The sequence below is a fragment of the Megalobrama amblycephala genome, linkage group LG6 (assembly GCF_018812025.1).
Source record: "Megalobrama amblycephala isolate DHTTF-2021 linkage group LG6, ASM1881202v1, whole genome shotgun sequence".
NCBI classification, from domain to species: domain Eukaryota; kingdom Metazoa; phylum Chordata; class Actinopteri; order Cypriniformes; family Xenocyprididae; genus Megalobrama; species Megalobrama amblycephala.
This window is the reverse complement of record NC_063049.1, coordinates 18,601,732-18,614,891: the sequence shown is the minus strand read 5'-3', so window position 1 is coordinate 18,614,891 and position 13,160 is coordinate 18,601,732. Positions and strand designations below refer to the sequence as shown.

General features: G+C 36.5%; 1 protein-coding gene across 1 annotated transcript; it reads left to right on the top strand.

Annotated features, from left to right (window-relative positions):
• Window positions 1-1,633: 1,633 nt before the first annotated feature.
• Window positions 1,634-9,311, top strand: prmt2 (protein arginine methyltransferase 2). Its single transcript, XM_048193207.1, has 9 exons — window positions 1,634-1,856; window positions 2,045-2,221; window positions 2,369-2,530; window positions 6,056-6,220; window positions 6,412-6,587; window positions 7,422-7,551; window positions 7,638-7,774; window positions 7,966-8,128; window positions 8,305-9,311. The coding sequence occupies exons 1-9, from the start codon at window positions 1,776-1,778 to the stop codon at window positions 8,335-8,337; spliced, it is 1,224 nt and encodes a 407-aa protein (XP_048049164.1). The 5' UTR covers window positions 1,634-1,775; the 3' UTR covers window positions 8,338-9,311.
• The last annotated feature ends 3,849 nt before the right edge of the window (window positions 9,312-13,160 follow it).

Here is a 13,160-nt window from a genome sequence, read left to right as displayed (position 1 = left end):
CCCTCGCGGAGGTCTGTGCATGCCGCTGCATGGAGGACACCAGGTTTATTTTTGCCTATTTATTGGGAAAATCTTATTAAAAACAAAATTATAGGCCTATGTGGTGTCCCATGCACTGACAACCATATAAACATTCACAGTGCTATCTAGATAGTCCAGTGGCTGACGATTCTGTTATTTCGGTCAAATGTAGGCAAATTTCGCTGTGTATAAAACATACAATACGCTTCAAATAATTACACATATGTAATTGTTCATGTACAATTTATTTTACCTATAGTAAGCTCATATTTATGTTCATTCCAATGGCACGTGAAGGCAGAATTAATCAACGATTTTGCATGCACAAATTCTAGAAAAAGGAATTATTTCTCTGCAAATATGTGACGCTGTTGTCGATTTGAAATTTTTGGAACGGTTTTCTCTTTTAGATGGTTACTTAGATGCTTGTAAAGTTCAGAGTGTGTGTTTTGCTGCTGCGCGCGTCTGTGGTGCTGAATTCAGCTGTTATGATTGCTTGCAACCGTCTTTCTTGGGCTTGCTTTTTTAAAATGTATTCTTTTTTTTACATATTGTTTTGCATGTAGTCCTCATACATGCCTTTTATGATGGAAATAAAGATATTTAGTAAGATATGTTCATGTTGCACTAGCATATAAATTGAATGGGTGGGGGGTGGGTGCACTTCAAATGTGGTCACCCTATACGGCACTACACTGTGTTAATCCGGGCCTGACTACATGATTATGAAATCATCAACAATGAACAACCAAAACCATTTGATGAGGGTTTTTTTCTCACTATTTTTATTTTTTTTTGTAACAAACATGCTTTTAAAACACAGTTACAACAACAATTACAGATAAATTAAAGTCAAACCTTGAAGGGTCAGGAGCCCAACTAAAACAAGCGCTTACCTCCGTAACGGTGACATTCATAAATTCATAAACTCATTAAGAAGATTTGTATGAAAGAAATAAAGTCAGAGTGGTTTATAATAAGTGAAGATGCAGAGATCTAGAGAGATCTGTTTAATGTTGTTTCTGTTATCTGAGTTTTGTGTTGGTTACCATTGTGCTGGAGAGTAGGCTAGCGCCTGTGCTTCAGTCAGTGATGATCCAGAAACATTGATGATCTGCTGCATGTTGCTTTATTTAAAGGCTGCAATAACTGTGTAATTGCTGATGCAGTGATATGGATGTTATATTAGCTCATGCATGTGCTGTTGTCAGGTAGTGATTTACTATTATTGATTTACATTTTAAATAATTTTTTTCATAATAATAATCCAGGAAATATTTGTAAAGAGCTTTTTTGTAAGACATTTAAGAAAAAAAAAGTTTTGTTTGAACAGCCACTTTTGTTAAAATGAATAAATCACGAGCATTCACTGGGTCACATGACCATAAATAATAAAATTACTTCCTCGAAGTGACCATCGCATGTACCCTTCGCTAACGGCCTTGTGGAAGGGCCCTTCATGAAGGGACTCAGTTGTTCACTTTCGTTTGGATCACCCCTACAAATGACGTCCCCTTCCGAAGTGCCGTTTGGATTTTGCCTTAAGTGAGCCGAACATGTCCCCTCCCGGTCACCGTAGATACAGCATAGTTTATTCTCAAATTCCCAATTCCAACAGGGCTTTTATTTTGAAAATTGTGTGGTGGGTTGAGGCGCTGTGGGAAAGTTAAACAGTTCCTTCCCCGTTTTGCTGTAGATATTTAATAGGTTTGCTTTTCTTGATTTGTGTGCATTTAGCAGTTTTGAGCTGAAAAATGAAAAATGAAAGCAGTGAGGGTCATGAAGCTGAAGAGTATGTCGGACTCGCGGATTTTGTTGCTGAAGGAGATGAGCAGGTACTGTTGCGCACATGATGGTGGTCGCCTTTCAAAATAAACACTGATTTCACAGTCAGTGAGTGTAACGTTACATGTATTAATGAGTGTGATTAAGTACTCATTATTTATTGGGAATATTTCATTTTTGGGGATAGATAATCAAATGCCACAGCTCATCTTTTTTACTTTCTTTTTTAAACCGACAGCTTAGTTTCTCAGTTGGTGATGAACTGCTGGTCCATGACAGGAGTTCAGACGTGTGGTGGTGGGCTGAACTGCACGGGCACTTTGGATATGTCCCATCCAGCTATTTGCACAAAAGAGTAGAGGATGTAGAAGATGCTTGGCAAGACGACGAATACTTTGGCAATTATGGGACATTAGTAAGTACTAAAATGTTAAGCTAATAAACCTAAAACCTAGCAAGCATCCAGTTAAATCATTACTTCAATACAATGGTGGGATTAAACTCAAAGGATTCTCATACAGAAGCAAACTGTTAACATGTGTTATCTTGATGTTTCTCTCAGAGGCTTCATTTGGAGATGCTGTCAGATAAACCCCGCACAGAAACATACAGGCAGGTGATCCTGAGTAATAGCGCCACCCTGAAGGGGAAGGTGGTCATGGACTTGGGCTGTGGGACAGGGGTCATCAGCCTCTTCTGTGCTCTTCTAGCACAACCTGCAGCGGTGAGACAAACTAAATATTTGCAGAATGCTTTACAGTCATTAAGCCTTATTGTGGGTGTAAATTCATAAGGCCTATATAAACAACACAACTTTATATATATATATAAATATATATATGCTGGTCTTATAATTAGAATATCATCAAAAAGTTGATTTATTTCACTAATTCCATTCAAAAAATTAAACTTGTATATTATATTCATTCATTACACACAGACCGATATATTTCAAATGTTTATTTCTTTTACTTTTGGTGATTATAACTGACAACTAAGGAAAATCCCAAATTCAGTATCTCAGAAAATTAGAATATTACTTAAGACCAATACAAAGAAAGGATTTTTAGAAATCTTGGCCAACTGAAAAGTATGAACATGAAAAGTATGAGCATGTACAGCACTCAATACTTAGTTGGGGCTCCTTTTGCCTGAATTACTGCAGCAATGCGGCGTGGCATGGAGTCGATCAGTCTGTGGCACTGCTCAGGTGTTATGAGAGCCCAGGTTCAGGGTTCGTACGGTCATGAAAAACCTGGAAAAGTCATGGAATTTTAAAACAGCGATTTCCAGGCCTGGAAAAGTTATGGAAAAATAAATAAACCAGAACGCTTTAGAAAAGTCATGGAAATCTTTTTCAAAATATTTATGTAATAGAATATCTGATTAAGTGATAATGCTGGTTAAACAAACTTTGAAACTTCGTAAACATACTTCGATCCACCCGACTGCCGCATATGATCAATCACGGGTGTTTAGGTCTAGGAGGCAAAGCTGTTTTTAAAGCTTCTCAGTTAGCAAATTTTGTATTCCAAAAGTTTGTCTCTAGCCCTGCAACCTTGTAAAGTTACAGTCAGTGTTACTGTACACTTTTTTTTAACATCATTGCCTCCTATTGATGTATGTTAATCTGTTGCTAGGGTCAGACACAGTATTTTATCTCACCATCTTACTGGTGTGTCAGCGTTTCTTTTGTATTAAACTACATAGCTTGACGTTAATTAGTTAAGATATGCTGTGATTTGACATTTGAACATGGATTTTTATTCTTATTTTACATGTATCCACAGGCGTTTCATGGAACGTTAGGTCATGAATATTTGCCTAAAAGTCATTGAAAAGTCATGGAAATGTATTGGTAGAAATGTGTATGAACCCTGCAGGTTGCTCTGATAGTGGCCTTCAGCTCTTCTGCATTGATGGGTCTGGCATATCGCATCTTCCTCTTCACAATACCCCATAGATTTTCTATGGGGTTAAGGTCAGGCGAGTTTGCTGGCCAATTAAGAACAGGGATACCATGGTCCTTAAACCAGGTACTGGCAGCTTTGGCACTGTGTGCAGGTGCCAGGTCCTGTTGGAAAATGAAATCTGCATCTCCATAAAGTTGGTCAGCAGCAGGAAGCATGAAGTGCTCTAAAACTTCCTGGTATATGGCTGTGTTGACCTTGGACCTCAGAAAACACAGTGGACCAACACCAGCAGATGACTTGGGACCCCAAACCATCACTGACTGTGGAAACTTTACACTGGACCTCAAGCAACGTGGATTGTGTGCCTCTCCTCTCTTCCTCCAGACTCTGGGACCCTGATTTCCAAAGGAAATGCAAAATTTACTTTCATCAGAGAACATAACTTTGGACCACTCGGCAGCAGTCCAGTCCTTTTTGTCTTTAGACGCTTCTGACGCTGTCAGTTGTTCAAGAGTGGCTTGACACAAGGAATGCGACAGCTGAAACCCATGTCTTGCATACGTCTGTGCGTAGTGGTTCTTGAAGCACTGACTCCAGCTGCAGTCCACTCTTTGTGAATCTCCCCCACATTTTTGAATGGGTTTTGTTTCACAATCCTCTCCAGGGTGCGGTTATCCCTATTGCATGTACACTTTTTTCTACCACATCTTTTCCTTCCCTTCGCCTCACTATTAATGTGCTTGGACACAGAGCTCTGTGAACAGCCAGCCTCTTTTGCAATGACCTTTTGTGTCTTGCCCTCCTTGTGCAAGGTGTCAGTGGTCATCTTTTGGACAACTGTCAAGTCAGCAGTCTTCCCCATGATTATGTAGCCTACAGAACTAGACTGAGAGACCATTTAAAGGCCTTTGCAGGTGTTTTGAGTTAATTAGCTGATTAGAGTGTGGCACCAGATGTCTTCAATATTGAACCTTTTCACAATATTCTAATTTTCTGAGATACTGAATTTGGGATTTTCCCATAATCATCAAAATTAAAAGAAATAAACATTTTGAAATATATCAGTCTGTGTGTAATGAATGAATATAATATACAAGTTTCACTTTTTGAATGGATTTAGTGATAGTGGATATAGTGGAATAGTCCATTTATACAATTTGTATTGTTTTTTATATTGACATTTAGGGAGTTTCCAAATGTAAAATCAAACAAGTGTCCTTAATAGGATCAATCCTCTTGAAGATTTAAGAAGTTAAGGGTCATATTCAGTTGGTGACATCTTGTGGAGTTTGAACATGCATACAACCTTCTGATTATCAGTCCAAATCTTTAACTATTTGACTAAAATAACTAGTAAAATTCTTTAACCCTGTAAAGTCTACCTGTATCATATTTGATATGTGAATTTAGGCCTGTAAATGATCAACACAACTTTGCTGAAACACCGTTTGTAGAAAAGCTTATTCATGCCTTCATGCCCTCTGATTGAAAGTTCATACTTTTTTTTACGAAGTAAAAGGCCTCTTAGTATAATTCTAAAAAAAAATCCACCTTCATGTTGTGGTAAACATTTCTTTAGTTTGGAAGTTTTAATATATATTTTTTAGAAACCAACTGTAAGAATTACTTTTCTAATGTTAGTAATATTTCAAGATAAACATTTACTGGACTGAAGCAACTTTCTTTGTTTACTTTATTATCCATACATAATTTTAAAAAATGACAATGTATGTATCAGTATAAAACAACATACTTTTGAGGAATGCTTATTTATAAATCATCAATTATCATTGTATTGCATTGCATTATATGCCCCCCCACTCACAATAAAAACTACAGAGCTTTGATCATAAAACTGAAAGCATTTACATATTTTACTAAGGCATATTTTTGGAAGATAAGATTGATATATTTATATTCATTTCATGCAAGTATTCTGTTATACTTTTATAAAGATCTCTAAGATCAGAATTTCATCTTACGTCTTGGTCAAATAAACATCAGCAACTCCACAAAATTGCATATTTCTTTTTGCATATTTAGTTTTTTTTACTCAAGCGTGAACTCCATATTTTTTACTATATCATACTATATGAGCCATAAAAGCCTGATGTATGAAATACAAACAAAACACATCCAAACGTTTTTGTTTTTTAGATTTTCTTTTATATTTTGCCTTAAGTTTCAATAAACTGTTCCATTAAAAAAAGTAGAATTTTTTGGGGTAAAACATGTCATATGTCGGGCTTTACAGGATTAAAAAAAACCCATGTTGAATAATTTTGACTTCAATCAAAAACTCTTTCATATTCATTTCACAGTTTTTGTTCCTGTAGGTATATGCTGTGGAGGCCAGCTCAATGGCAGAACACACTGAGAAACTAGTGAGGCAGAATGGCTGTGAGGAAGTCGTGACAGTGTTTCAGGACCGAGCCGAAAATCTCACTCTTCCTGGGAAAGTGGATGTTCTAGTGTCAGAGTGGATGGGCAACTGCCTTCTGGTATGAGAGCAGCTTGCTACTAATTAACCACTGATTACTGCTTTATTCACTTCAATATTCACAGACAAAAATAAACTGAATATCACAGAACAGATATTATTTCTGTTGAGTGGATAAACAGTCATTTTATTTTCACTTTAACTGTAATATTACTCTTCCATAACTGTCACTGTTTTATCACTGTCTCTCAGTTTGAGTACATGTTGGAGTCAGTGTTGCTGGCACGTGATCGCTGGCTGAAGGAGGGTGGAATGATGTGGCCGTCCTCTGCCTGTCTGACCGTCGTTCCTTGCCAGGCCTTCTCTGACTACGGGCAAAAAATGGAGTTCTGGGAGAAACCCTATGGCCTAGACTTCAGCTACCTACAGTGAGGCCTTTAGTGATTCCGAAAGTATTTTTTCCATTCTCATATAGGGATTAAAAAAAAAAGTATTTGTTAAAGCATTATACACAACTAGCTACAAGGTGAACCATAACATTTCAAACTTTGATTTGAAGCAGAAAAGTATTTAAAAATCTGAAAAAAAAAACAAAACAAAAAAACAAAGGTACAAGACTGTGTACTTAACAGTTTTAATGAGGGAAAGAACTACAATCCCATTAAGCATTGTGAGCATAATATATATGTTTTTTGCAACATATGCACATATACATACAAATATTAGACTCTGGTGTAATTTTCTTTACAGTATCAAGGGTAGTGTAGTTTTTTCACTATGAATTCCAATGTTAAACACGATTATTTTAGAAACAAGTTGAAATAATGCAGGCTGACTGCTTCAACAGAAGTAAATACCATTGTTTAACAGCCTCATAGCTCACAGTAGGGATGTCTTTTAAAAGCTTATAAGTTATCATTAAAAAATCAGTTTCCCTATAGAGAAAATTAATTGGACTCTTGCTTCCTGAAGCCGACTGATGCATTCAATTGTAACTCAATTGGACTCAATTGTAACAATTTCTGATTGTCAAATTGTGATTGTAATTGAAAAATTTATTCAGAAGTTCAACTACAGCAAATTGTACTTTTTTTTTAATTCAATTTAAATTAATAATTTAATTATATATTTAATAAATGTAATTAATTAATTTTTTTAATTAGTAAATAATTAAATAGAGTAATTAAAAACTGTACTGTGATTCTATTGAAACAAAACTAACCATACATCACTGTTATATTACATGTATTTATGTATTGTAGGTTACTTGCACAGAAAGAGCTTCTCTCCAAGCCTAAATTCAGCCATCATCTCCTACCTGAGGACTGTTTGTCCTCTCCAGCTGATGTTATCACTCTTGATATGATCACAATACAGGTCTCAGACTTAGAGGTAAATGTCAGAATTTGGATAAATGAAATTTAACTATTTAACAGTTAGCACATGTTAACTACGCCGCTTTTTCACACTTTGTTCAGAGACTCGAAGGAGAGTTTAATTTCACTGTTGAGAAGTCAGGCATGTTCCATGGTTTCACTGTCTGGTTCAGTGCACATTTCCAGAGTTTAGAAGAGGATGGACCATCACTGGAGTTGAACACTGGACCATGTTCAGAGTATGATGCATAAACTGAAAAGGACTAAATACAAATGCATGATTGTGTACTTGATATTCTGTTCGCAATTTTAGATATGAACGCAGATTCTAATTTTAAATATACAGTTCACAGGATAATCTGTGAGTAATATATTAATCTGAATCCTTAAATGTAAAACCGGTAAAACAGAGCCTTCATTTTTTCCCCAGGATCACTCACTGGAAACAGACTCTTTTCATGTTGGATTCCCCAGTGACAGTCGAGGAAGGGGACATTATACTGGGGTCCATACGTCTGCAGAGAAATCCAATCTGGAGACGTCACTTGTCAGTCACATTTTCATGGAACATAAACAGCACAGAAGTTTCTAAGGTGAGTATGTATCATTGCTTGATCTCCTTAAAATCAATCATATTATTTGTTTTCCAGATGTTTTGCTTCATTTTGGCAATTGCTTTGTTTTATTTATCACCTTACCAGTAGATTTCTTACATGTAATACCAGCGTAAACACTTAAAGCACAAGGCTTCATTTACATATTTTTGCAGGTCCAGACAAAGTGTTTTCCAATGTGGAGGTGACCCTAAGACACAGCCATGAACTTTAAACAGAACCTTGTCTTTCTTTTTGCTGTTGCATAAAACATGACACTACAAATCTTAACCTCATAAAAACCTTTATAAAAGGAATTTTCAGGCCTCATTTAGCTTGATAAAACTGACAAGGTTAAAGTAAAATTCACTAGATTTTGTGCAGGTCTCAGTAATTATATATTTTTCTGTATTTTTTTAAATATAGTAATAAGATGATCTGAATAACAATAATGGAGTGGGCAAAGCCCTTCTATTCTCCAACTGCGTCATCAATGGCAGTTCAGCATTTCCTGGAACAATAGCACACTTCGCTAGCAGAGATGTGTAGTGCAACTCCAACTCAGGATATTACATGGTTTCCAGTCAGGCTGGCACATTGAATTCTTGTCTGGGATCATAAACGCTTTCTCTCACTGCACGCAGTGCATGTGCCAGTTTAATTACAAAGAAGGGCTTAAAAATGTGGTGCTGCCACATTGGTCATAATATATGTATGGTGAGCTGTCTTACTGTACGGTGATGCATAACATGTATTTAACATGTATTTTGGCAGGCGAGCAGTAGCGCTTTTCTTGCTGCCTGGCATTTGTCACCGTAAGAAAAAATTGCTGGTGCTTGTGAGAATTCTAGATAAAACACCTAAAACAAATGGATCAAACTTAAATTGGAGGACTATCACATCAAAAGAAAAAAAAATAGACAAAAAGACTATCTTTATACCATAATCTTTTGATTAAACCTTTAACTTTATATTAGCTTTGTGAGTGTAGATTGTAGTCTAGCCATTCAACTTCCTTTATTACTATTGTGTCTTCCTTCTCATCTGGTTTCGCAGCTTCTGTTTTTCTGCATATGCACATCTGCTGTTTTTTTTTTTTTTTAATCCAATGTAAATTCATGTTGACTCATTTCCCAGGTTACATAAACATTACTTACGCTATTAAAAAAAACCAATACATTAACAATGTTGTCAGTGTTCTTTATTAAAACCAAGTAGCTTATAAAACTCAAGTTACTGTTTTAAAGATTTTATTCCAAAGAAATGCAAAAACAGATTTCAGATTTCATGAATGTTTTATTTGTTAACTGACAAACGATGTTCAGCAGTTCTTTTAACTTTTTTTTGGATCATCAGTCATCAGTCAAAACCCATTAAACACTGCAGGTGTCATGATGGGTCCGTGTACTTTTGTGTCCATTCCTTTTTCCTTTTTTAAACCACAAATGAAATATGGAAAATGCTTTTTTTAATTTTTTTTATTTGAACAATCATTAATAAAATTTGCAGATACAAGCTTATTTTCCTTTTTATACAGTATTATTTTTTTTTAATTAAAAATAGTATAAATGATATACAACTTGTTTAATATGTAAATATGCTAAATTAAATTTCTAGGTGTTTTGCATCAATACACATGCTAAAAAGCCATAAAAAACGGCTCTGAAAACGCCTTAAAAGATGACATTAATTTACATTCTAATTCATTAATTTTTTTTTTTTTTTACATTTATATTTCAACCAAAACATGGCCATTTCTACTTGTCTGGCTGTTAGGTGTTTTATATTGTTTTCTATCAAAAAATTGTGAAGGTTTAGGAGTCACTATCCGCTTGTTAAGTCATGACGTAAGGAACGCCGTTTCCGGGTCCAACCCTCTACTCGTTTCACTTGAGAATGCCATCGACGGCCGTTTATGAGTGCTATTTATTCATAATAAACATCAAACATTTTAAATAATTACAGTCTACACAACAGTCTCCGTGCTCACATCGTCACAGACATTAATATTTTAACGATTTATAAAAGATGAATCATTGTCTGGCCATCTGGGATTTTGGTATGGAGATAAAGGTTATAATTATATATTTTTTGTACTATTATGTTTTCTTGTGGTATGAGATAGAGCGTTTGGACCCGGAAACGCTGCCGCGTGACGTCAGACTTAACAACCGGATAGAGGGTATGCATCGACGTCACTTTCCCGCCGAAAGCGCGCTCCCTCAGCTGGACTGAGTGGCAAAAGAAGCTGCTGCGTGATTGGATTTAATAGAGGAAACTGCGAAAACGCGAGTAAAACTGACGAATCACACTAAAGGTTGGAATTTAATGTGTTTCTTACAACTTGTCAAATAAACCTAATCCATGGATATCGACATGCAGCCAGGAGTCGTGTTTCCTGACATTTATATGTGCCTGATTTCGACGGCGGAGAGACACATAAAGCAAATCTGCCTGTGAATATTTTATATAACTACAATATCGGTAGGTTTAAATCCGCGTAATCACTTATATCAATTTTATATCGTCATATTGTCCAGCCTTAAAACATATATAGTTTTATAGTATAGTTTTTGTCAGTGTTGTTTATTTAAAAACACCCAGTTATGCAGAATATAAGATGGAAAATATTTAATTGATGAGTTGTCAACATAATATATAACAATACAATATATACGGTATGATTTTACCTCAAAATCCAACAATTTGACACAAAATGATTACTGCAAATCCATATTTATCTGCTGAAGTCAAGTTGTTTCTGTGAATTACAGTGATCCGTTTGCTTCTTTTTTCTGTAGCTTTCGGCGGTCTTTAAATATATACCTCAGGGTTTGTGTCAAAGCTATTTGTACAGTCAATCACAAAGCTCTTTCCCGTTTTGGATGTGTTTTGTGTGTTTTTCGGGACATTCACGCTGAAAACCAATGCTGCCGCTCAGTCTTTTGCCACTCAGTGGACGTGACCGCAGTCGTAACGGTCGACGGTGACGTCACGTGCATACCTTCTTACGCTGCATTCACACAGGGCGTCAGCGTCAACGCTTGACGGAGGGCGTGTCTGAAGCTTGTGTTGACGCGACCGTTATAGTGATTACAGCCAATCACATTACTTTCCGGTGTTGCACGAACGCAGTTGGCTGCGACTGCTCTAGGGTATTTGCATAGGGCGATCTGATTGGATGACGCCTGCGTTGGCGCTTGAAAAGTTGAGAAATCTTCAACTTCTGCCGCTTGCAACGCGAGTGAAGCGACGCGACGGAACCCACAATTCAGTTCGGCAACGCATGGCGTCACCCATTCAAGGTAAACGAGAAGCGTTAACGCCGGCGCCCCGTGTGAATGCAGCGTTACCCATAGACAGTAAAAGAACGCGCCTCCATCTTTATAAAATTGTCTTTGAACTTCCGTTTTGCGGTAGCTCTGTACATTTCTATGGCATCGCTGTCAAAGAATAGACCTTTTTCACAAGAATCGGAAATCAGTGACGCAGGGTAAAGTTAGTTCCGCTATGAGTCTACGGCTATTAGATTGATATGCTCTTTTCTCAAATATCGCTTCTTACCTTTTCTGATTTGTCTGTTTTCCAAATAGCTTTTCTATAATCTACAAATAAATTTTCTACTTGTTTGTAGCTTATACAGCCACTCAGACCGTTGATCGAATTTACCGGCAGGTGGATTTATTAGGAGCCGTAAGCTACAGTAAAGGCTACGCAGCTACTCATTCAGCAATTTCCCAGATCGTATTACGTACGACGAACATTATTTATATAATTTATTAATTAAAAAAAAAAAAATAATAACTCCCAATATATACTTTAATGTGGGATATAAAGTCGTGAGATACATATATTGTCGTGAGTTTAATACGTTTTAAAAATATATAGCATGTTAATCTCATATGGCATCACATCCCACATTCAAGCATATGTTATAATTAATCCTGATCGATTAAAATGATTAAACTAAAACAATTTCCAACACCACACTGTACACAACTATCAGTCTTTGCATGTTACAACAGCACAACAATACTGTAAATAATACACACTTTAAGATGATGACGACAGGAAAATGAGTGAGAGATGACTTAAGTGTTTATATCCAGAAATATCCAGGGTGCGAGCGGTCCTGCTTCATGAATCAGAGGATCAGGCTTGTGTGATAAGGATCTGCCAGTCGATCATTTCCCCAGCACGTCGCTAAAAACACTCTATACATCCCAATATGTGCATACTATCCACCCTAAATAGTACTGAATATTACTAATGTCACATAGTATGCACGTTGAGACGCAGACACTGTCTTTACAGCACATGGAGCGCGATAATGCACAGCCGCGCCAAACAGACACAAAGAATATAACTAGTTTAACCGCCATCACTTCGAATTATTTATTAAATGTAGCTCTTAATGAGAGCGCTGTAGTCTCACCAATAATTCACCAAGACCGTTCAAACATTTTCATGACATTTAATTCGTAAAACGACTTTGATTCCCGAACTGGTTCTGATCGAGGCTATCTATCACTGTAACCGGAAAAACTTTTACGCTGCGTGGCCCATTCCGGAAGCCAAAAACCAGCCAAAAACCCGGAAGTGTGAAAAAGGTCTATAGTTAACGTTAGTTGGTTAAGTGGATTTACTTGTTGTAGAGTTAATGAAAGTTATCATGAGCTTTGTTGTTATGTTTAAAGCATATGTCATAACAAATGTCAGTAGATCGGGAAGATTTTAAAACGAGCAGTTCATTCATAAATGTAAGATTGCGCTGTAAATACAAACCGGAAGTCAAAAGACAACGAGCGCAACGCTGAAAAGGGGCGGGGCTACATAAGGTCTATAGCTATGCTAGATTTCAAATTGAAAATAGCTTACCCCAATATGTCATGACAAAATTATACCCCAATATATAATTTTCATGAAGACATTTCAATGCCCTTTGCCTCAGTGGAGTTTAACAATGTTTAAATGTTTCTCACATCTCAATGAAAGCAATGTGTTTTGGTTGCATCACTTTACATGGCTTTTG

What these genes read in the sequence shown, in the direction of transcription:
- prmt2 (XM_048193207.1), top strand. Translation starts at nt 1,776, where the DNA reads ATGAAAAATGAAAGCAGTGAGGGTCATGAAGCTGAAGAGTATGTCGGA. An exon ending in TACAGGTCTCAGACTTAGAG is followed by an intron (nt 7,552 to 7,637) that starts GTAAATGTCAGA and finishes CACTTTGTTCAG; the next exon opens with AGACTCGAAGGAGAGTTTAA. An exon ending in ACAGCACAGAAGTTTCTAAG is followed by an intron (nt 8,129 to 8,304) that starts GTGAGTATGTAT and finishes ATATTTTTGCAG; the next exon opens with GTCCAGACAAAGTGTTTTCC.